General features: G+C 43.8%; 3 protein-coding genes across 3 annotated transcripts; all 3 read left to right on the plus strand.

Moving 5' to 3' along the window:
- The first annotated feature begins 1,028 nt into the window (after window positions 1–1,028).
- On the plus strand, window positions 1,029–8,965 carry ftsj3 (FtsJ RNA 2'-O-methyltransferase 3). The gene is made up of 21 exons (XM_024137699.2): window positions 1,029–1,242; window positions 1,621–1,726; window positions 1,928–1,974; window positions 2,114–2,193; window positions 2,418–2,517; window positions 2,744–2,938; window positions 3,175–3,290; window positions 3,389–3,493; window positions 3,620–3,720; window positions 3,887–3,973; window positions 4,606–4,785; window positions 5,235–5,370; window positions 5,544–5,734; window positions 5,931–6,054; window positions 6,324–6,408; window positions 6,614–6,758; window positions 7,046–7,137; window positions 7,259–7,361; window positions 7,479–7,662; window positions 7,870–7,964; window positions 8,176–8,965. The coding sequence occupies exons 1-21, from the start codon at window positions 1,176–1,178 to the stop codon at window positions 8,480–8,482; spliced, it is 2,646 nt and encodes an 881-aa protein (XP_023993467.1). The 5' UTR covers window positions 1,029–1,175; the 3' UTR covers window positions 8,483–8,965.
- A 235-nt stretch (window positions 8,966–9,200) lies between these two features.
- Window positions 9,201–14,271, plus strand: asb3 (ankyrin repeat and SOCS box containing 3). Its single transcript, XM_070438901.1, is given in 12 exon segments — window positions 9,201–9,268; window positions 9,978–10,074; window positions 10,076–10,118; window positions 10,121–10,173; window positions 10,176–10,218; window positions 10,759–10,777; window positions 10,779–10,927; window positions 11,008–11,136; window positions 11,139–11,191; window positions 11,193–11,253; window positions 12,807–13,655; window positions 13,852–14,271. Coding segments are annotated over 11 exon segments (1,653 nt in total). The 5' UTR covers window positions 9,201–9,268; window positions 9,978–10,017; the 3' UTR covers window positions 14,049–14,271.
- A 1,396-nt stretch (window positions 14,272–15,667) lies between these two features.
- lim2.2 (lens intrinsic membrane protein 2.2) lies at window positions 15,668–19,513 on the plus strand. The gene is given in 5 exon segments (XM_070438902.1): window positions 15,668–15,754; window positions 17,406–17,628; window positions 18,332–18,472; window positions 18,799–18,933; window positions 19,294–19,513. Coding segments are annotated over 4 exon segments (606 nt in total). The 5' UTR covers window positions 15,668–15,754; window positions 17,406–17,450; the 3' UTR covers window positions 19,446–19,513.
- The last annotated feature ends 2,248 nt before the right edge of the window (window positions 19,514–21,761 follow it).

Here is a 21,761-nt window from a genome sequence, read left to right on the forward strand (position 1 = left end):
GCTTCACGGTGGGAACCACACATGCAGAGATCATCTGTTCACCTACTCTGCATCTCACAAAGACACAGCAGTTGGAACCAAAAATCAGACCAAAGGACAGATTTCCACCGGTCTAATGTCCATTGCTTGTGTTTCTTGGCCCAAGCAAGTCTCTTTTTCCKGTTGGTGTCCTTTAGTAGTGGTTTCTTTGCAGCAATTCGACCACGAAGGCCTGATTCACACAGTCTCCTCCTCTGGTATACCACCCCTACTTTGTCACAACATAACTGATTGGCTCAAATGCATTAAGAAGGAAAGAATTTCCACAAATTAACTTTTAACAAGGCACACCTGTTAATTAAAATGGATTCCAGGTGACTACCTCATGTATCTGGTTGAGAGAATGCCAAGAGTGTGCAAAGCTGTCATCAATGCAAAGGGTGGCTACGTTGAAGAATCTCAAATATAAAATATGTTTTGATTTGTTTAACACTTTTTTGGTTACTATATGATTCCATAAGTGTTATTTCATAGTTTTCATGTCTTCACTATTATTCTACAATGTAGAACATTTTAAAAATAAAGAAAAACCTTTGAATGAGGAGGTGTGTCCAAACTTTTGACTGGTCCTGTATATAATTTATATATATATATATTTTTTTTTATTAACAACAAATCAATACAAGAAGGACATGGGGAACACAAGTATATATAAAGAATATGCAAAGGACATTTGGGCTAGGGGGTACAATATCACATTACACCTCAAGGGGCATACACACACTCATAATTCGAACAGCTTTTTTGTTGGTAGAATATTTAGTTGTCTTAAAATATAGTTATTTTTGTAAAGTAAGAAARTGTGGTGTTTTTTTGTAAATGTACATTTGTGAATATGAAATTTGTCCAGAAGAATAATGAAATGAATTACATAAAATTGTTTCAACTTATATCTATCGTAGGTAAAGAATCCAAGCAGTACATCTCTCACATTATTTTATAGTTGCAATGTTCTGGTCCTTGGTTCAATAAAGTTTCCAAGCTTCAAACGTATATGTGACGTAGATTTCATGCGCAAAGAAGCCACACGTGTTATGTTTTCATGGAGGTGGTTGGTAATCTGTTTAGGTAATTTGTAAATCGTAATATTCCAAAGGAAACGCAATTTAAATAAGTGATCAACAACACCAGCAAACATGGGGAAGAAACTCAAAGTTGGAAAGACCAGAAAAGATAAATTCTACCACTTAGCAAAGGAAACGGGTAAGGTCTATAAACGTAGAGMACTCATCGTGCTATTAGCCTAATTTAAATGGGCTAGCTAAATCAAGTTAATGAATACGGTATCTAAACAGTAAGCTAGTTGTACTGTGTGCTTTTGAGTTTAAACAGATACTGTATATGTGACGTTAGCTACCTAGCTATTGTTGCTCATCGGGGATTGGGTACACTTGATCATATAGCTATGTTCTTGAATATTGATGGCTATCTAAAGATACTGTAGCTAACTGGCTTGTCAGGATTGTGATACTGATAGTTGAAGACAGCTGGATCGTGTAGCATTAAAACAGCTGGCTAGTAATGTAGAAATGACATTGTCTGGTTATATATGTGTAATACTCTCGCTCTCCTCTCCCTCAGGATATCGTTCACGTTCTTCCTTCAAGCTTATTCAGCTGAACCGAAAATTCCAGTTCTTACAGAAAGCCAGGGCTCTGGTGGACTTGTGCGCTGCTCCGGGTGGTTGGTGGGTACCGTAGCTATCTGCATCGCGTGTCACATGATCTCAATATACTCKCATACGCTACTGACTGTCAAGTCTTACTTTAGCTAGCTATTTGATATGTTAAACATTATCATGTCCTGTAGTAGGCCTATGAAATATTTTCGTATCTTGTTTTATATATATTTTTTGTTGTCAACATTCTTTCTCTCTGTCATACCATAGGTTACAGGTGGCGTCCAAGTTTATGCCCATCTCCAGTCTTGTTATTGGTGAGTCAAACCTCGTCTCAGACACCTCTAACATATACCAACTTACGTAATACTTAGCCGATATAAAAAATAAAATAAAAAACCTGTTGCAGTGCTGTTATAGTTATTTGATGATGTCACTGCGTTCCTATCTCCAAAGGTGTCGACTTGGTCCCAATCAGAACTATCCCCAACGTGGTCACCCTGACAGAGGACATCACCACAGAGAAATGCCGGCAGGTAGGTCAGAGGTCAAATTAGTGAGTCTGTTATTTAACCATAACAGGATGGTGTTTTAATGTAGTTGATCACAGTACAGTGTTGACATAACTCCTATTGAATGTTCTAGGACAGTATTCTATGATACACTGTTATATGAGTTGGTAACTTCATCATACATCACCAAATTGTGGCAACTTTAGTTCAAAGAGGACCGTGTTTGATGTAACTGTTGTTTTGGCCAGGCTCTGAGGAAGGAGCTCCAGACATGGAAGGTGGACGTGGTCCTAAACGACGGAGCTCCAAATGTTGGAGCTAACTGGGTGCATGATGCCTTCTCTCAGGGTAAGTAATGCACTGATAACACCTTTTATATGTAAACTGAGAGGAAATGAGCTTCACACCACGTTTGTCCGTCCATCAGCTATATGGCATGTTCACTCTCATAACAWATGTACAGGAGAAATGCGTATTAGATTAACAGTAAATGAATGACATTCGAAGGTAATAAATCAGTGTCGAGGAGCAGAACACAATCGATGTCTTACTTGAACCCTCCTCTACCTACCAGCTCATCTGACCCTGATGGCTCTGAAGCTGGCGTGTGACTTCCTGGCCAAAGGGGGCACGTTTGTCACCAAGGTGTTCCGCTCCAAAGACTACCAGCCACTGCTGTGGATCTTCCAGCAATTCTTCAAGAAGGTGCAGGCTACCAAGCCCCAGGCCTCCAGAAACGAGTCGGCTGAGATCTTCGTCATCTGCCAAGGTGGGTTGGTTCACCCCGACTCTCTATAGCAGAGTTGGAAAAGTGAGAAGTGCCATTGATATTCATTGAGGATTTTTCCATTCTGATTGGAATTCCCATTCACTTCCTGAATTGACTCCAACCCTGCTCTTTAGCACCAGGTATCGAGAGTAAATTGAGAAATATATACTTTGGGTTTATTGTGGTAAATGTTGGTCTTGTTGAGTAACTGAGGACGGGACTTCATTCCATTTCAGGCTACCTGGCCCCAGACAAAATTGACAACAAGTTCTTCGACCCCAAACATGCTTTCAAAGAGGTGGAGGTCCAAGCCAAGGCTATCAAAGACCTGGTCCCTCTGAAGAAACCAAAGGTGTGTGTGTGCACCTGTGTGTAATTCTTCACAGTGATGTCTTATGAATGAACAGACTGTATATTTTAGTGGCTTCATTCATTCATGCTGTTTTTCAGGCGGAGGGATACACAGATGGTGATCTGACCCTGTATCACACCTTCTCAGCGACCGCCTTCCTCAAGGCTGACAACCCTGTGGACTTCCTGAGCAAAGCCAACGAGGTGAGACGCATTATACAGAACTTTACAATGGCAGTCAGCATTGGCTAGCTAAACCACATTTAGCTACAATAGCATTTCTGTCTCTGAGCAGATTTTAATATTGTTTTTATTGGGGTGTCCCTCCAGATCAATTTTGACAACCCTGAGTTAGAGTCTCACGAGGCCACCTCTGACGAGGTCATAGAGTGTTGCCGTGACATCAAGGTTCTGGGCCGCAAGGAGCTCCGGTAAGCCAATGAGATTGTTATACTGTAATGATAACAATACACTGACTTCATAACGTGTTTTTTATAGACCCAAATATGTACTGCAACCCAAGTCTCGTCGCCGGCCCTCCTATAGGGCTCTCCAATGACCTTTGCCCTCTGACCCTGTGTATGTGTTTGTCCTCAGTCTGCTGCTGAACTGGAGGTCCAAGCTGAGGAGATACCTGGCTAAGAAGCTAAAGGACGAGGCCAAACAGCTGGATGAGGACATCAAGTAAGAATTGTTTTAAACATTCCTTAATCTTCATATCTACAGCAAGTTCTATTGAGAGAGACTCCCAGTCCAGATTGAACCCCTAGACTCCCAGTCCAGATTGAACCCCTAGACTCCCAGTCCAGATTAACCCCTAGACTCCCAGTCCAGATTGAACCCCTAGACTCCCAGTCCAGATTGAACCCCTAGACTCCCAGTCCAGATTGAACCCCTAGACTCCCAGTCCAGATTGAACCCCTAGAACTCCCAGTCCAGATTTGAACCCCTAGACTCCCAGTCCAGATTGAACCCCTAGACTCCCAGTCAGATTGAACCCCTAGACTCCCAGTCCAGATTGAACCCCTAGACTACCTAAGGCCCCTGGTAGAACAAATCCAGGTAGGTACTGACTCCACCTGGTCTTCTGTTTGTTCCCTCCATATTGTTTTACACCCATCCAGTCTGAACACATGAGAGTATCATGATTTGCCTATCTAGGGATTGGGCCTGATTTTGGTAGACAAGATAATCTCTTTTACACAGGTATGAGGTATGTCAGGTTCTAAATTAATATTATTTGAAGTTGCACATCCCATTATACAGAGCAGTAGGCATCAATAACATTGGCCTTTTATTGTTGTGCTTGTGTGCAGACTGAGTTCAGGTGAGGAGGCGAGTGATGCAGARGAGAAGAAAGAAGAGAAGAAAGAGGAGAAGGAGAAAAAGAAAATGACGGTGGCTGAAAAGAAGGAAGAAGAGGCCGAGTTGGAGGAGGAAGAGATGGAGCAGAAACTGGCCGAGCTGAAAGCCGAGGAGGTGGCAGAGCTGAGACGGTAAGTCTTTATACTGAGGAGATGGCAGAGCTGAGACGGTAAGTCTTTATTCTGAGGAGAAGGCAGAGCTGAGACTAAGTCTATGCTCACCTATCTGCTCTCTAATGCATATACCAACAATGGGATTTGATGGATCAAAATAGAATAACTTCACTCTTCACACATTACAGATACAATACACAAGTCCCAAGAATCAATGTTCATTAAAAAGCCTTACTGATGCTGGCACAACTGGTGTCTTGGTCTTGAGAGGCAGAGACCTAAGTCTGCGGCCTGATGGCAACTGCTTCCTGATTTTTAAGGGAGGGGGGTTATGATATGACAGATGTCAACACACCTTACAAACAGGAAATATAGCACATGTTTGCTGGTATATTCTGTGACCGGTGCTGTATTGTCCAATGTGAGGTGTTGTGCTGACGTGCGTGCTGGTGTGTTGTGCCAACCAGGAAGAAGAAGAAGCTTCTGAAGGAGAGGAGGAAGCAGAGGGAGAGGGTGGCACTGAAGATGGACCTGCCGGGAGTCTCCATCGCAGATGGCAACGACTGCTCCATGTTCTCCCTCGCAACCATTAACAAGGCCACGGTAACACAGAGACCCATATGCATGCACATACACACACCAATTGACCATGGACATGGTTTTGAATAGATTTTTAGAAAGGTCGTTTTTGTTTTTGACTCATAAAATGGTAATGTATTGTATTTCTCATGATTGTGAAAAGCTTCATCTTTCCCCTCATTCCGTCCCTCTCCTAGGTTCTGTGTGAGATCACCAAGGGGGACATGAAGTTAGCTGATGCCATGGTGGAAGGGGAGGAGGACCTGTACTTCTCTGACGACGGTGACAGTGACGAGGTCTCCCTGGTCTCTGACCTGGATGATGACGACTTGGATGAGATCATAGAAAATCAGAAGGAGATGGCCAAGGACAAGGCCACCAAGAAAAAGTATGTCTTTCACTCAGTTTGTCTCTGTCTGTATCGCTGCTTTTGACACTCAGGGCAGTCACTTTAACTTCTTACATTAAATAACTTCTACTCAATCCACTTTTGGCTCATAACTTCATAAAAATGTTGGCAAAACTGCTGTTGCAATGTTACTTTTTATTATAATTTTTTTTTCAATGCTTAATGTGTGTTGTAGAGTGTCCTTCAGTGTGGAGAAGGAGGAGGAGGAGGAGGAGGAGGAAGAAGGGAGTGGCCTGATAGTGGAGCTGGAGGGAAAGGAGGAGAAGAGGGACCGTGAGACCAGCATGTGGTTCAGCAAGGTCTGTAGTACACACACAGTCACCCACACACAACACTCTGTACTCACACGCACAGTCAGACACACAACAACACGCTGCAGCCACACACAACACACTGTACTCACCCACACACTCACTGACCCACCCACACATACATGCTCACCGACACGCTGTAAGCGCCCACCCACTAACACAGACTTCCTCATGCACATGGAGTACTTTTATAGTACCCTTGGTTCTCTCATCTCTGTGACCTCTGACCTTATGATGTGACTTTCTGACCCCCACAGGACATCTTCTCTGAACTGGATCTGGACGGAGATGCAGCGAGCGAGCTGCGGCAGACACAGATGCTACAGAACAAGGACCCTACAGGTACAGGAAGAGTACAGCAGGACTGCATCGCAATAAAGTGTTTTCCTCCCCTCCTGTTTGATAGGTGGAAATTCCCAGTAGGTGTCCACCATATTGCTTTCAGCCCAGTGTAGGTAAAAGGGAAGAGTCCACTTTAGACTGAGATTTGTCCGTAGTGAGAAGAGTGTTGGATGAACTTTTTGTAACACCTTTGTTGTGTCTCCAGCCAAGGGGAAGAAGAGGAAAACCCAAAAGGAGCCTGATACGGCCCAGCCCGAGGGGGAAGAGGCGGGGCCTTCACAGGAAGCTGGGGCAGAGGGGGATCGCGACAGCTGCTCTGATGACAACAGCAGTGACGAGGATGATGAGAAGTCAGGGCTCATGTCACATGACTTATTAAAGAATAGACTAGAACTTTTGTCCCATTTTGTCATATTGTTAACAAAATACCTTTTCATCAATTTTGCAGGATTCTGATAGCGAACAGATTGAAAAATTATTGAAGGAATTCTTTGATTTGAGATTAATATTAGATTGCACAGTCTTCTATTTGACAGATTCCAACAGGGGTAGTGCTGGTAGACATGACTTGGCTTATGACCAAAATATGCACTTTCCCCCGTCCTCTAAAAGTGTAAACATCATGTGTGGTCTACAGGAGTATCGCTCAGATGAAGGCGGCTAAAGGGTCYGGCGGTATCCAAGGAGACGGCGACGACGACTTCCAGGTGGTGCCAGTGGAGAGCACCAGTGAGTAAAGAGAACATGTCTAGGGCGCGAGCCTTAGAGTGACTGTTTAGACCATAGACCATTAGACCAATGGCAAGATTTTAAGCGGTCCTAAAGCTTTAACTGGTGTGTGTTCCCCCAGGCAAGCGTGCTCGCATCATGAATGCAGAGGGTTTGGCCCTGGGCTGTCAGATCGCCACCTCCAAGAAGAGATCAAGGGACCTGGTTGACGGCTCCTTCCACAGGCAAGATTAGCTGATTACTTTGTGTGTGTGTGTGTGTGTGTGTGTGTGTGTTCACTAATGATACTACTTATTTAGCCATGCCATGTATTATTTCTGTGTGACAATGTATGTGTTCAGGTTTGCTAGCTCGGAGGACCAGTGCGAGGTGCCCGAGTGGTTCGTGGATGACGAGAAGAAACACAGGAATAAGCCTATCCCCGTCACCAAGGAGATGGTGGAGGAGTACAAGGCAAAATGGAAGGAGATCAACGCCAGGCCCATTAAACGAGTGGCTGAGGCCAAGGCCAGGAAGAAGAAGAGGGTGAGAGAGTGAGAGAGAGATGGTGGAACGAGAGGGTAGAAGTAGAGGGGGAAAGATAATATTATGAAGGGAAATGGAAGGGAGACAGGGGAATGAGGGTAGAAGAGGATGTTGGGTAAAAAGGTGGGAGACAGATRGAGAAAGGGTGTAAAGATGGAGGATGCAGCATACAGTATGTGACCTTTGTTTATCTGTGCGGTATGACAGATGCTGAAGAAGATGGAGTCAGCCAAGAAGAAGGCAGAGGCCGTGGTCAACACAGTGGACATTGGTGAAAGGGAGAAGATGGCCCAGCTAAAGAGGTACAAATGCAATTTTACACCATCAAAACCTCTGCGACTACATGTACCACAACCATTTACACTGCTACATCTCTGGCAGTGACATGTCCCATTACAGTAGGACTTTACTACACATGTGGCTAGCTAAATAACTACCACTTTACTCTACCAGTGACATGTACCACCAACATTTTACTTTAGTAAGTAAAGTCCCTTCTCTCTGTTCTTTTAGTATCTATAAGAAGGCGGGCCTTGGTAAGGAGAAGAGGGAGGTCACGTACGTCGTGGCCAAGAAGGGCTCTGGTACCAAGAGGGTTCGTCGTCCGGGCGGTGTCAATGGCCAGTTCAAAGTGGTGGACGGCCGCATGAAGAAGGACATGAGAGGCATGCAGAGGAAAGAGCAGCGCGAGAGAGGGGGCAAAAAAGGAGGGAAGGGGAAAGGAGGGGGGAAAGGAAAGGGCAGGGGTGGTGGAGGAGGAGGATTTAAGGGTGGAAGAGGAGGGATGAAGGGTGGAAAAGGACGTCCTGGCAGGAAATGAGTAAAAGAACACCGCTCTGTCCCCTCCTTTTGTTTTCGGAGGTTAAATTATCTTTCCCCTCCATTTTGTATCTGAGAGTTGTCATATAGGCAAGCTAAGATGGCTGCCACACTGCTGGTTCTGCTACAGTGGAATTGTGGGCAACAGAGCTTCCCTGGTGTACTTTGAGACCCTCTACCGAAACAGTGACCTCCGTACTGAAAAGCATGATAAAACAATACAGGTATCCTCCAATCTTTTGGGTAAATAAAAGGAGTGCTGTGTGTACATCTTTCTATGAGAGGGTGTCCTACTTGCCTTACATCCGGTGTTGACTGAMGCTGTTTCAGTGCACACCCTAAACCACTCTGTAATAAATGGTTTAGATCAAGATTTCACATGAATAGAAGTGTATTAAAATACATGTGCTTTCCACAGATGTTCTTTTAAATCTTGTAAATACTGATTTCACAATAAATGTCTTGATGAAACAAGTTAACTGATCATCTGTACCTCCCTGATTCTCTTCACGAACTAAAGTTTCTTCATCCGATGGTCACCCCTACAACGATTTGAAATTCAATATTTTTTACTCATGTTAATCTGATGGACTGTCAGCCCTTCTATTTTAAACTATGTTCTCACCATCATTTGCTCATGATTGGTGAACGCATTGGTCAACGTCACCATCCTCGGGCCGCTGGATGGGCGGAGTTTTTACTTTAGTCCAATGATAGGGTATACATCGAGTGTGTACGGAAGTGRTTCAACGCGGGTGTTTTGTCGATGTTGCAAACATCTGAAAAGGTAGCTAAACTGCTTTCTTATTGAATTAATGTCCTATTAGAAATTGTAGCAGCGTAATAATCATTTTGATAGCCAATCACACTTCTGTCGACTAAACATGCAGTCTTACAAGCCTATTACTTCTGTTAGCTAGCTAAACCGTTAGCCAAGCCAGAACCACCACTAGAGGATTTTGGCTACTTCTAGTAACTAGAGAGAAGTAACGATAGCTAACGTTATACATACAAGTTAATATATTAGACTATTGAAATTTGTTTGCATGCCATTGTTTGTCTCGATAATTGACAGCACATCGGAGTTGAAAAGAGCACAACCCACTCCTAGGTCCAGGCTATAAATTAAGTGAACATGCCTTTTCCCTCATTTACATTTACACATTTTAAGTCATTTTAGGCAGACGCTCTTATCCAGGCGACTTACAAATGTTGGAAGGTTCATACATTATCATTCCTGGTTCCCTCCCGTGGGAATGAACCACAACCTGGCGTTGCAAGCGCCATGCTCTACCAACTGCGTATCCTGGTGGGCGTGTGTCGGCCTGGAGGGTTTGACGACCAACATGATCACATCCCCTGTTTGTGGCTGCACAGTACGGACAAAAGCAGTGTCTCCAGATCCTCGCTGACGCAGGTCCTCTCCCCCCTCATCTCTTCTGATGCCTCCAATTTGGTCCTTTCATCCTCTCCGTCGCCTCTTCCCTCATTATTAGGCCTATTATATCCGTGTCTTTCAGGTGAGAGGTAAGGAGGATGGACTTTACTGAGTGTTACAGCGACACGGTGTCCAGTCTTGCCGTGGCAGCACGCGGAGAGAAATGTCAGGCGTGTGAGCTTACTGATCCAGAGAGGCTGCGTGTGGACAGCAGGGATAACCGTGGCTTGAACGCCCTCCACGAGGCTTGCAGCCGCCGGGCACCGTCGTATGTGTGCGCGAAACTCTTAAGGCTGCCGGTAGGTTTTGAGTTGAGAGAAGGGAACCATCTCTCTAATTTCTATGGCTCTTTTGTAAAAAATAAAATAAATTTCAATCTCCTTCATTGCTGCTGATCCGAAGGAACTGACCAAGTGAAAACCCAACCATAAGAGTGGAGGCTGGCTCATAAATGGCTGGAATCGAGTTAATGGAATAGGATCATCCACATCAATCGATTGTGGTTGATACCATTCCATTATAGTATCATACACAATCACACGATGTGGTTGATACCATTCCATTATAGTATCATAACAATCAACGATGCGGTTGATACCATTCCCACTGACTCCATTCCAGCCATTATTATGAGACCAGCCTCCACTGCAACCTAATGAGCTTCCACCATATTGTTTTCACCTGTCAAGTATTTTCCAATTAGTGAAAGGGAAGAGATGGGTTTTCAATTAATTGAATATAGTTTTATCTGAAGGTCACCTAAAAGGGGCATTTCAATATTCTAAAAGTGGGATCCTTCACTAAACCTCCTTGGCTCCTCTTTCCATTGGCTCTTTCAGCAGGAGCCTCCCGTGGTGCCTGCCTACATGGGCTCTCTGACACATGAGGGTGAGTCGGCGTTGTACCTGGCCGCGCAGCGCAGACACCTGGCCGTGGTCAAGCTCCTCCTCAGAGCCCACGCTGACATCAACCAGCCAACCAATGACCTGTCCTGCCCTCTCTACGCAGGTAAGGCACACCGACACAGACAAAACACTTGAACTTGTGCTATAGGTCTTATTAAAAGTGTGTGTGTGTGGTGTGTGTAGCAGTAGACTGTGGGCACACAGATATCGTGGAGTTGCTGGTGCGGAAAGGGGCAGAGGTTAACGGAACACACACAGCCTCCTGCTGGACCTGCCTTCATCAGGCTGCCTATAAAGGTCACAGTGACATTGTGCTATCCTGGTGGGCGTGTGTCGCCTGGAGGTGTTTGACGACCAGATGATCACTCCCCGTGTTTGTGGCTGCACAGTACGGACAAAAGCAGTGTCTCCAGATCCTCGCTGACGCAGGTACACATCTGTGTGTGCGCTTTCTGATTTTMWATWTTTTTTWWAAGCCCAGTTCAGTGAAAATTCTGTTTCTTCCCCCAGTGTTTTATATSATATTGTACCACAGCTGATGAAACAAGCACTGTAAAAACGTGTAAAAATTGGATGTGTTATTTCCTGATAGTTGCTGGTTAAAAATACAATCTACACAGGACCTTCTAATCAGCAGGTTTGCATGGGCGAGAGTTGCCGTTTTCCATGGTGACGTCACTAYACAGTAAATTGGTTATTAGACCAATAACAAAACGTTCCAAAACTGCCGATTTACAGCTAGTTTTCAATTTTACCCTCCCCATCAATAGGACCACTCCGACAGCCTAACAAAATGATTTCTTCAGGGGTTGTTTTATTGTTGCTAAAAAGCCATTTTTGCCCATTTTTTATGGAAATCTATAGGGCCTTTCACACTGCATTGTTCTTATCGCCAGGCGAGACTGCCTGGGTTAGCTTATCCTGTGTTCACACAACCATTTGTTAGCCCTGGGCTAAGGATTCACACTTGTATTCCAAAGCCTGGGCTAACGGACAAACACACATGCGACCAAATTCTCTCTCTGCCACGCGACCAATGTTATAACCAATAAGACATTTGTCCTCCTGCTTCTAGCCTAGCATTTGAAGCCTCCGCTTTAGCCTAGCATTTGAAGTCCTCTGCTTCTAGCATTTGAAGTCCTCTTGCTTCTAGCATTTGATCTCCTTGCTTCTAGCATTTGAAGTCCTCTTGCTTCTAGCATTTGAAGTCCTCTTGCTTCTAGATTTGAAGTCCTCTTGCTTTAGCATTTGAAGTCCTCTTGCTTCTAGCATTTGAAGTCCTTCCTGCTTCTAGCATTTTGAAGTCCTCTTGCTTCTAGCATTTGAAGTCCTCTTGCTTCTAGCATTTGAAGTCCTCTTGCTTCTAGCATTTGAAGTCTCCTGCTTAGCATTTGAAGTCCTCTTGCTTCTAGCCTAGCATTTGAAGTCCTCCTGCTTCTAGTATTTGTAATTTCAAAAGTGATGGTTTGAAAATTTAGAAAATAGCCATAACAACCAATGTTTTTGCACGGATTAAAGTATTTGTCTGCATATGGATGGATGAAATAATATAAATGTACTCATTAAGATAGCGTGCAGAACACATCACGAACATGTGCTAATTAAGTGAAAGTGCCGTTATTGTGATTGGACAGTGAATTCTATGCGTTGTTCTTGACCCCGTTTCACACGGGCTATTTTGGCACCATGTTTCTGGGGCTAGCCCCAAAAASTCAGTGCTAACCCTGCTCYGGCCCAGAGCYAGCTAGCCCTGGGCTAATGTTGGCGCTAGCCCACTTTACAATGCGCAAGTCTGAACACTCGCTTAGACCAGGACCAAAGTCTCCCTTAGCCCTGGGCTGAAATGCAGTGTGAATGCACCTTATACAGTAAGGTACTTAATTGTTACTCAGAAATGATTTGATATTGATATAAAAATGGCTGCATTGGGCCTTTAAGTCGCTGTATAAACATTGTATGTTGTTTACATGTTTGGGTTGTAGGTGCCAATGTGAACGCCCAGGCGTCAGACTTGGCAACACCGCTGCTGATTGCGTCACAGGAGGGCCACGAGGGCTGTGTGGAGATTCTTCTGGACCACAATGCCAACCCAAACCTGTCTTGTTCCGACAACTGGCCACAGCTCCCCATCCACGCAGCTGCCGAGTTCGGCCACAACACTGTCCTGGCCAGGCTGATTGCTGTGACAGACCGGGTGTGTGACCATGGAGAGGGTGAGTTGAGTCCGCTGTACTCTGCTGTGAAGAACAATCACAGCCACTGTGTAGATCTGCTRCTGAGGGCCGGCTTCAGCCCAGACGCCCAGGACTGTAGCTCCCTCTTCAGCTCAGACACCACATCGCCGCTCGCCTACACCCTCGCCTTGAAATGCACATCCTCCCAGCCCTTTAGCGATTCGGCTCGCTTGCTGGTAGCCGCAGGGGCCACTTTGACCGGGCGGGAATGGCTCTACATTCTGGCCATGTGCAAATCCGATGTGCTGCAGTATGTCTTACAACAAAGGAGCATCCCCAGACCAGAGCAGCTAAGCAGGACCATCTCGCTCTGCTCTAGGCCAGAGCAGCAGAGCAGCAGCCCACTCAGTCCAGAAGAGTTGCGTGGGCTGGTGTGTGAGGCGCTCGACATGGTATGCCATGCCTCCTATTGGTTGCCCACGTTACTTCAGGCAGGCCTGGAGCCCTCCCTACTGTTGCAGCAACCTTACACGCTGAGGAAGGCAGACAGTGAGGTTTTGAATTACTTCCTGCAGTTTGTCAATTGGTCGACTCTCTCTCACCCACTAAAGGATATACTGCTACCCCGAAAGGAGAGCACCTGGAGGCCACATCACGGTAAGACACACGTACAAATATTACATTTTTTGCATTTAGCTGAAGAACGTCTTATCCAGACAGACTTAAAATAAGGACATTCAACCACTGGATAATATGCACACAACTAATAGCGACACATGCGCACACACACGGAAAACTGTCAACAGATGAATAATAATGGTGTGTGTGTGTGTGTGTGTGTGTGTGTGTATAGAGTGTGTGCCATCTCTCTCTCACCTCTGCAGGCTGCGGGTCAGGGAAGAGTTGGGTTCAGTGGCTCTGATGCAGACAGATGTGGTCCGACAGCTTCCTCTTCCCCCCCCACTGCAGATATACCTCCAGTTCAGAGACATCCCACCACCCTCACACGCAACACCAGTCCCACAGAGAGGGTTTCCACAGCGTCTATAACAATGACATACAGGGCTTCATATAACCTGCCACTGAAGAGATGTCCTCAATTAAAAAATAGCCACACACACACCCAGTTCCCTATGCACAGCTGTTCTGTTGATGTGTGATTTTGGAATAGATCAGCTCTATTTGAACACAGATGTTGGTGATAATGAATAGTTTTGTATGGTTTGTTTTGATTATTGTTCATTAAAACAAAGTATTAAGCTGTTTGAGTAAACCCTTTTTWATTTTYTTWATTTAAAAAAATCTGTTCCATTGTGGTTTTAGTTTGGGGGGAAAGTGTGCTGACAGTGGTTTGTAAAACATATTTTTCTAGTTCAAATATGCGTTTGTTTTTTCTTACCTCACCCCAACAATCCTCTAACCCTAACCTTCACAATCAGTTATTTTATCTACACCGGTCTAAAAATGAGGGTACAATCAGAATGTGGACAAGATCAGGACCCATGTCAGCACCTGGTATTAAGGTAATGTTCCTGTGTTTGCAGAGATTACATTCACGATAAACACTGCATATGTCGACRCAATCAGAAATTGCTTATAACCCGTGATTGGATTGAATCTCGGCCTTATTCAGTTTGGCCCGATGTTCAGCACACTGCAGATAGAAATGCAAGGTGTACACAACCCTCTACTCCATATGACAGAGAAACATGTCCATTACATTGCCATCTGCAGTACTCTGCTACATCCTATTACTACTGGACCATGGCAGGTGTCAGGACCTTGCTCCAACTGGACTCACAATGACCCAACTTCTATCTGAACAGGGATGATCTCTGCATTGTCTGTTGGGGCCCTCCAAGACCTATACTTGACAACAGGCAGTAACCAGCGGGTTACTACTGAAGGGTTGTCTTACTCCAGTCCCGAAGAGCTGGCTGTGCAGGCTTTTCAATCCTGTTGTGACACACCAGATTCAAGTATTCACTATTATGGTCTTCTCTCTGAACACTATCTAGCTGAAACAGATGCAGTTTGTGGGTGCTTATATTTGTCCTATTTTACATGTGTACAAGTGTGTATTATAAATGTGTGAATTGGAAAGTTTTATTTTTTTGCATATCCCAACTCCCCCTGAGACACCCTCTGAGAGTGGTGTTAATATAGGGCTGAACCCTGGACTTAGTCCTGGAGGACCCTGGAGAACTCTGGACCAGACCCTGGACTGAGTCCTGGAGAACCCTGGTACCCACCACCACACTGACCCTGAATGGTACCCACTACTGCGGTAATGAACATAATGAACCCAGCCCGGGTATGGTTGAACTCAGGGGGTTGTGGCCCTTGCCACAAAGTCCCATGATGTAGAGCGCTGCCTGCCAGGGCTGATCAGCCACTTTCTGAGAGGAAAGATACAAAGAGGAAAGTGAGAAGAAGAGGTAAGGTTTAAGACATATATAGAGAATACAGGTTAAAGGGAGAGAGGGGGGAGGCCATGAGGGAAGGTTAAAGACATGGGAAGAATGAGCAAGCGTACAGGTTAGAGGGAGAGAGGGGAGGCACAGGGGTAATGGTGTGCAATAGAGAGATGGTAAACGAGGGCAYGAGAGAGAGAGAGGGATTACCATCATTCACATGTTGCACTCGATCATTCCCTCTATTGTACAGGCAGACAATAAGGGCCATGGGTGAAGGGCTTAAAAAGGATAGACGCACGCAGACAGCCAACTACTCTGGACAGAGACAGCAACCAACAGGTATCTATCTGYAAACTTTTTTTATGGACTTTATACAAAACCATATCTTTGGAGACACCMCTGGATTTGGGGCCCTTTCCTGTTATTAAAGTATATGAAGAATTAAAAGTAATTAATTAAAACGTTTTTTTATTTATTTTATAAATGGGCCGGTTTTCATTTGTTTTAGAGCTTTTGGTCTTCTGATGAATTGAGGCTGCTGCAGGAATTGAAATGGCAACTATAGAATAATGTACCCTTTTCTCACTGTTGAGCTGGCCTGAACTGTACTGGGCTGATGTGGATATTTCTTCACATCATATATTTTCACATTGCCCTTTCCAGCAGCTATGGTGGATSGATAACTAGGCCAGCGTGGTATGGCACCCCATCATGCTGGTCACAGAGCAACATGCTGACAGATCTATTGCTTAGCATCAGAAGATTAGTTGTGAAGCGTTGGGGGAATTACTTGGAAACAATGGTTTGAATCAGCTTGTTCAGCATTCTCATTAACGTGCCTTTAGCTTTGTTAGCTTTGTTAGCTTTGTTAGCTTTGGTACTTGGTTGCTCTTGATCAGATGGAAATGTGCATTCAAAAGGTTTTGAAATGAAATTACATTTTTAGAATGGATTAGACATTTTTGTTTTGCTTAAACACACTTAGCATAATGTCTAGAAGTGCAGATGTCTTTGGTGTGCTTATATTATGGTACGTGTCACCACCTTCACATGCCATAAAACTAGAGATGTGTCCACTCTAAAGCGTAAAGGTGTTAAGGTTGACTTCCAAATAAAGGCCCTGCTTGAATMCTTCAAAAATGCATCCTTCCTTCAGTCCTTTCTTTTTAACCTAATCACAGATCAGACTACATTGCGTTCCCTTATGAAAGTATGCCAGATTAGACCCAAGGACGGATGCATTTGATCAAATTGAGCTCATGGCTGAAACAGTTTACAAGGCCACACACCGTTGCMGTATCCACCCGTGTCTACTCCAGCACGTGTCCCCCCCAGCAGATGGGGAGGGTAAAGCAAAGGGCTGGTGGATGTCCCAGTGGGAACAATGTGCTGATCTGAGCTGTGTGGAAAGTTAATCACCATCACCTTGCCCTCAGAGCCAACAACAATAATAACCTGAAGTATCAACAGAATTCTGTCATGCACATTTTAAAAGGGACCTTCCTCCTTTACCTTTAGTTTGAACTTAGACTTGCTCGKTTGGACTGCAACTGTTGAAGGGAGTTTGAATAAAGTTTGKTTAAAAAAWATATATATGTTTCGCATTTGAYGATGGTTTGATGTATTTCAATGTCTCTGAACCTGCTATAAAAGGCAAAAAAAAATTTTTTAAAGGCTTACATAGGCAAAAAGGCACAGGCTGTCGCTTCTCTATGTGATTATGAAACTTTCTGGTTGGTTTTCTCAGAGGAGCAAAAATCTATTAATTCAACAGCAAGTCTCTATCTAATGTATGTCATGAGTATGACGTTTTTTACAGCCTGATCTATTTTAAAAACAGGCTGTAAAAAAACTTAACACATGGTTCACTTTTTGAAAAGTAACAAATGTTTTCCTATACTTGGTGATGTACAGGATATAACAACATATGGTTAGAGTGATACATAGTGATTAACTGTCTATTCCTCTCTCATTTCTCTACATCAAATAGTTGCGGTGCATTTAGGAGGACTGTGCTATCCCAGGGTTCTCCTTGATGCTGTACACTTTAGCAGGAGGGGGTACACTCTGTGGGGTGGCCGCCCTCGTGCTCCTCATCGTCTCCACGGCGACCGACTTCTGGATGCAGTACCGCTACTCGGGAGCGTCGGCCAATCAGGGCCTCTGGAGGTTTTGCATCAATCACAAGTGCCACGCCCACACCATCACTGTGGGTGAGTACTGAGTAGTAGAGTGTACAATCTACTTTTAACTTGTGTTTTTGGATCCGCTCGACTTTTTAACTTGTTTTAGGATGCGCTCAACCTTTTAACTTGTGTTTTAGGATGCGCTCGACTTTTAACTTGTGTTTTAGGATCCACTCTCTTAATTTGTCTTACTTTCATGACAGTGTTATGACCAGATAATGACAAGTTGTCAGCAGACATTGACATGGTTATGACCGTGTCATAACCAGTTTTTGTTAAACACAGACCTGCCAACTATTTAGAAATGTATGAATCACACAACTCCAATACATATGTAGGCCTACATGACCGACAGATATCATTATATCATTATTATTATATCATACCGACAGTATCATTATATCATTATTATTATATCATACCGACAGCTATCATTATATCATTATTATTATATCATACCGACAGCTATCATTATATCATTATTATTATTATCTACCAACAGCTTTCATTATATCATTATTATTATATCATACCGACAGCTATCATTATATCATTATTATATCATACCGACAGCTATCATTATATCATATTATTATTATACATACCGACAGCTATCATTATATCATTATTATTATATCATACCGACAGATCAAGAAATGATAGCTGCACAGAGGAAGGAGATCACTTACCAATGTTAATATACTTATATGACGGTGTCCTCTCTGCACAGCCTTCTGGGATGCGACAAGGGCCTTCATGCTGCTGTCTGTGCTGAGCTGCTTTGCTGGCGTATTGCTGGGCCTGAGTGCCTTCGCCAACGGCACCAAGAGCAGGAGGGTCCGRACTGGGGGCTTCGCTCTGCTCCTGTCAGGTAAACACCCGATCTGAAAAGACAGGAAGGTTAAACGCATGTAAGACCTACCRGGGGTTTACTTTGACCTGTCCAGTTCCTTCGGGGAGAGTTGGAGGAGATGAGAGGTGGATGAGAGGGAGAGGAGAGGTGGAGAAGAGGTAGAGGAGAGGAAAGGAGACTATGAACGTAGGAAGTATGGGATAGTGGAGCAGTCAATAATTATTTTTAGTACATTATTTAATAGATTTGTTTATAGACTTGAACATCACTATTCTTCAAAAAGTGTTTCTGCTTTGGCCACAACAGGTGTTTCTCTTCCTCCACCACTCTGTTTCATCCCTCAGGTTTCCTAGCTCTGTTAGCTCTGGCCATCTACACTGGCGTGACGGTCAACTTCTTTGGCAAGCGCTTCCTTGATTGGCGCTTCTCCTGGTCCTACATCGTAGCTTGGGTGGCCATCATCTTATCTTTCGCTGCTGGTAAACTCCTTCTCTAATAAACCCATCAGCCTTTAATGTGTTTTTAGATAGTATGTATTGTACACAAGCTATATTGCTATGTAGTGTACAGTCTGTAGTGTTAATATTGTAGCAGGGTTTTTATCCTCTGCAATCGATCTTCGATTAGCAATACTCACACTCCTTCCACAGATACGTGGTTAGGATGGATCTGCCAGCAACGGACAGTGCAGGTGCTGTAGATTGTGTCAATGTCACATGGGCTGCAAATAGCTTTTCAGGCCATCCAAATTCAGACTTGCCAGAAGTCTTAGTCCCTCTAAGTACAGGGTCTTGGCATATTGTCAATGTAAGGCAGTGACCATTTCCTTGATCTTTCAGGTGGGTTCCAACTCTGTGCCGATCAGAAGAACATTGCCGAACTGCCTCCTACCAATGTTCAAGAAAGCTRAATGGAAGTAATCTTTTACCTGCACACTAAAGAAACAGCTACCAACCACCCGTCTTTACTATTGTCACAGATAGCAATGTGACAGCAGCTATGGAAACAACATGTTTGGCAAAATCTGCTGAACAGAATAAATAGGATTATTTGACTCCAGCTTTTGGTCTCTAGTTCACTGCTTAGTCTTTTAATCTGTTTTCTGGTTAATAGACAATGAAGTCATGTACGGGATGTTCTAATTGTTTAAACAAATGCTAATTGACCACTTTCCAGGTTACTGAATCACACCCTTAAGCCTGGGGGCGTGGTTTAAAGCAGGGTTAGGGTTGTGCTTCCACAAATCCATCCCTACTTACCTCTGGATGGCACTTTAGTTGTGTAAAGGCAACAGAGTAGAGCGATAGAAAGGGCCAAACCGCAACAGGAGCCTTAAAAATACTGTAGGCTACATTTGCAGGCCAGAAAATATCCCTACATTAACATATGCATGTAACTGGGCAGCAGGTAGCCTAGCGGTTAAGAGCGTTCGGACAGTTGCCGAAAGGTCACTGGTTTGAATCCCCGAGCAGACTAGATGAAAAATCTGTCCCTTGAGCAATACACTTAGCCCTAATTGCTCCTGTAAGTTGCTCTCGATAAGAGTGTTTGCTAAATGACAGAAACGTTCTAAATGTAACTTTTGCATGTACAGTGGCAAGAAAAAGTATGTAAACCCTTTGGAAATACCTGGATTTCTGCATAAACTGGTCATAAAGTTTGATCTAATCTTCATCTAGGTCACAACAATAAACAGTTTGCTTAAACTAATAACACACAAACATTTATGTCTTTATTGAACACCCCGTGTAAACATTCACAGTGCAGGGTGGGAAAAGTATGTTGACCCTCCTTTGGCAGCAATAACCTCAACAAAACGTTTTCTGTAGTTGCAGATCAGACCTGCACAACGGTCAGGAGGAATTTTGGACCATTCCTCTTTACAAAACTGTTTCAGTTGAGCAATATTCTTGGTGTCTGGCGTGAACTGCTCTCTTGAGTTCATGTCACAGCATCTCAATTGGGTTGAGGTCAGGACTGACTGGGCCACTCCAGAAGGCACATTTTCTTCTGTTGAAGTCATTCTGTTGTTGATTTACTTCTGTGTTTTGGGTCTTTGTCCTGTTGCATCACCCAACTTCTGTTGAGCTTCAATTGGCAGACAGCCGAACATTCTCCTGCAAAATGTCTTGATAAACTTTGGAAGTCATTTTYCCGTCGATGATAGCAAGCTGTCCAGGCCCTGAGGCAGCAAAGCAGTCCCAAACCATGATGCGCCCTCCACCATAATTTACAGTTGGGATGAGGTTTTGATGTTGGTGTGCAGTGCCTTTTTTTCTCCAGTGTTGTGTTCCTTCCAAACAACTCAACTTTAGTTTAATCTGTCCACAAAATATTTGGCCATTAGCGCTGTGGAACATCCARGTGTATGTTTGMAAACTTCAGATGTGCAGCAATGTTTTTTTTGGACAGCAGAAGCTTCTTCCGTGGTGTCCTCCCATGAACACCATTCTTGTTTAGTGTTTTACATATTGTAGACTCGTCAACAGAGATGTTAGCATGTTCCAGAGATTTCTGTAAGTCTTTAGCTGACACTCTAGGATTATTCTTAACCTCATTGAGCATTCTGCTCTGTGCTCTTGCAGTCATCTTTGCAGAACGGCCACTCCTAGGGAGAGTAGCAACAGTACTGAACTTTCTCCATTTAGACAATTTGTCTTACCGTGGACGTGGACATCAAGGCTTTTAGAGATACTTTTGTAATCCTTTCCAGCTTTATGCAAGTCAACCATTCTTAATCTGAGGTCTTCTAAGATCTCTTTTGTTCGAGGCATGGTTCACATCAGGCAATGCTTCTTGTGAATAGCAAACTCAAATTTTGGGAGTTTTTTTGTAATAGAGCAAGGCAGCTCTAACCAACATCTCGTCTGATTGATTGGACTCCAGGTTAGCTGACTCCTATTAGCTTTTGGAAAAGTCATTAGCCTAGGGGTTCACATACTTTCCCCAACCTACACTGTGCATCTTTAAATCGATGTATTTAATATAGACCAAAAAAACGTTAATTTGTGTGTTACTAGTTTAAGCACGCCGTCTATTGTTGTGACTTTTTACCAATTTATGCAGAAATCCAGGTAATTCTGAAAGGGTTCATACTTTTTCTTGCCACTAAACAAAAATGATAGATACAGTACTTCTTGCAACAGTTGATTTATTTTTGAACAAGACCAAAGCAAAATCTCACAGAGACTTTGATTTACATAGAATGCAAATAAATACAGTAATCAAATAGAATAAAATGACAATTATTTACAACACTTCAATAATGCTTCAATAATGAAATCTTCATTGAGATTCTTGCATTGTG

This window comes from Salvelinus sp. IW2-2015, unplaced genomic scaffold (genome assembly GCF_002910315.2).
Source record: "Salvelinus sp. IW2-2015 unplaced genomic scaffold, ASM291031v2 Un_scaffold1273, whole genome shotgun sequence".
Lineage (NCBI taxonomy): Eukaryota > Metazoa > Chordata > Actinopteri > Salmoniformes > Salmonidae > Salvelinus > Salvelinus sp. IW2-2015.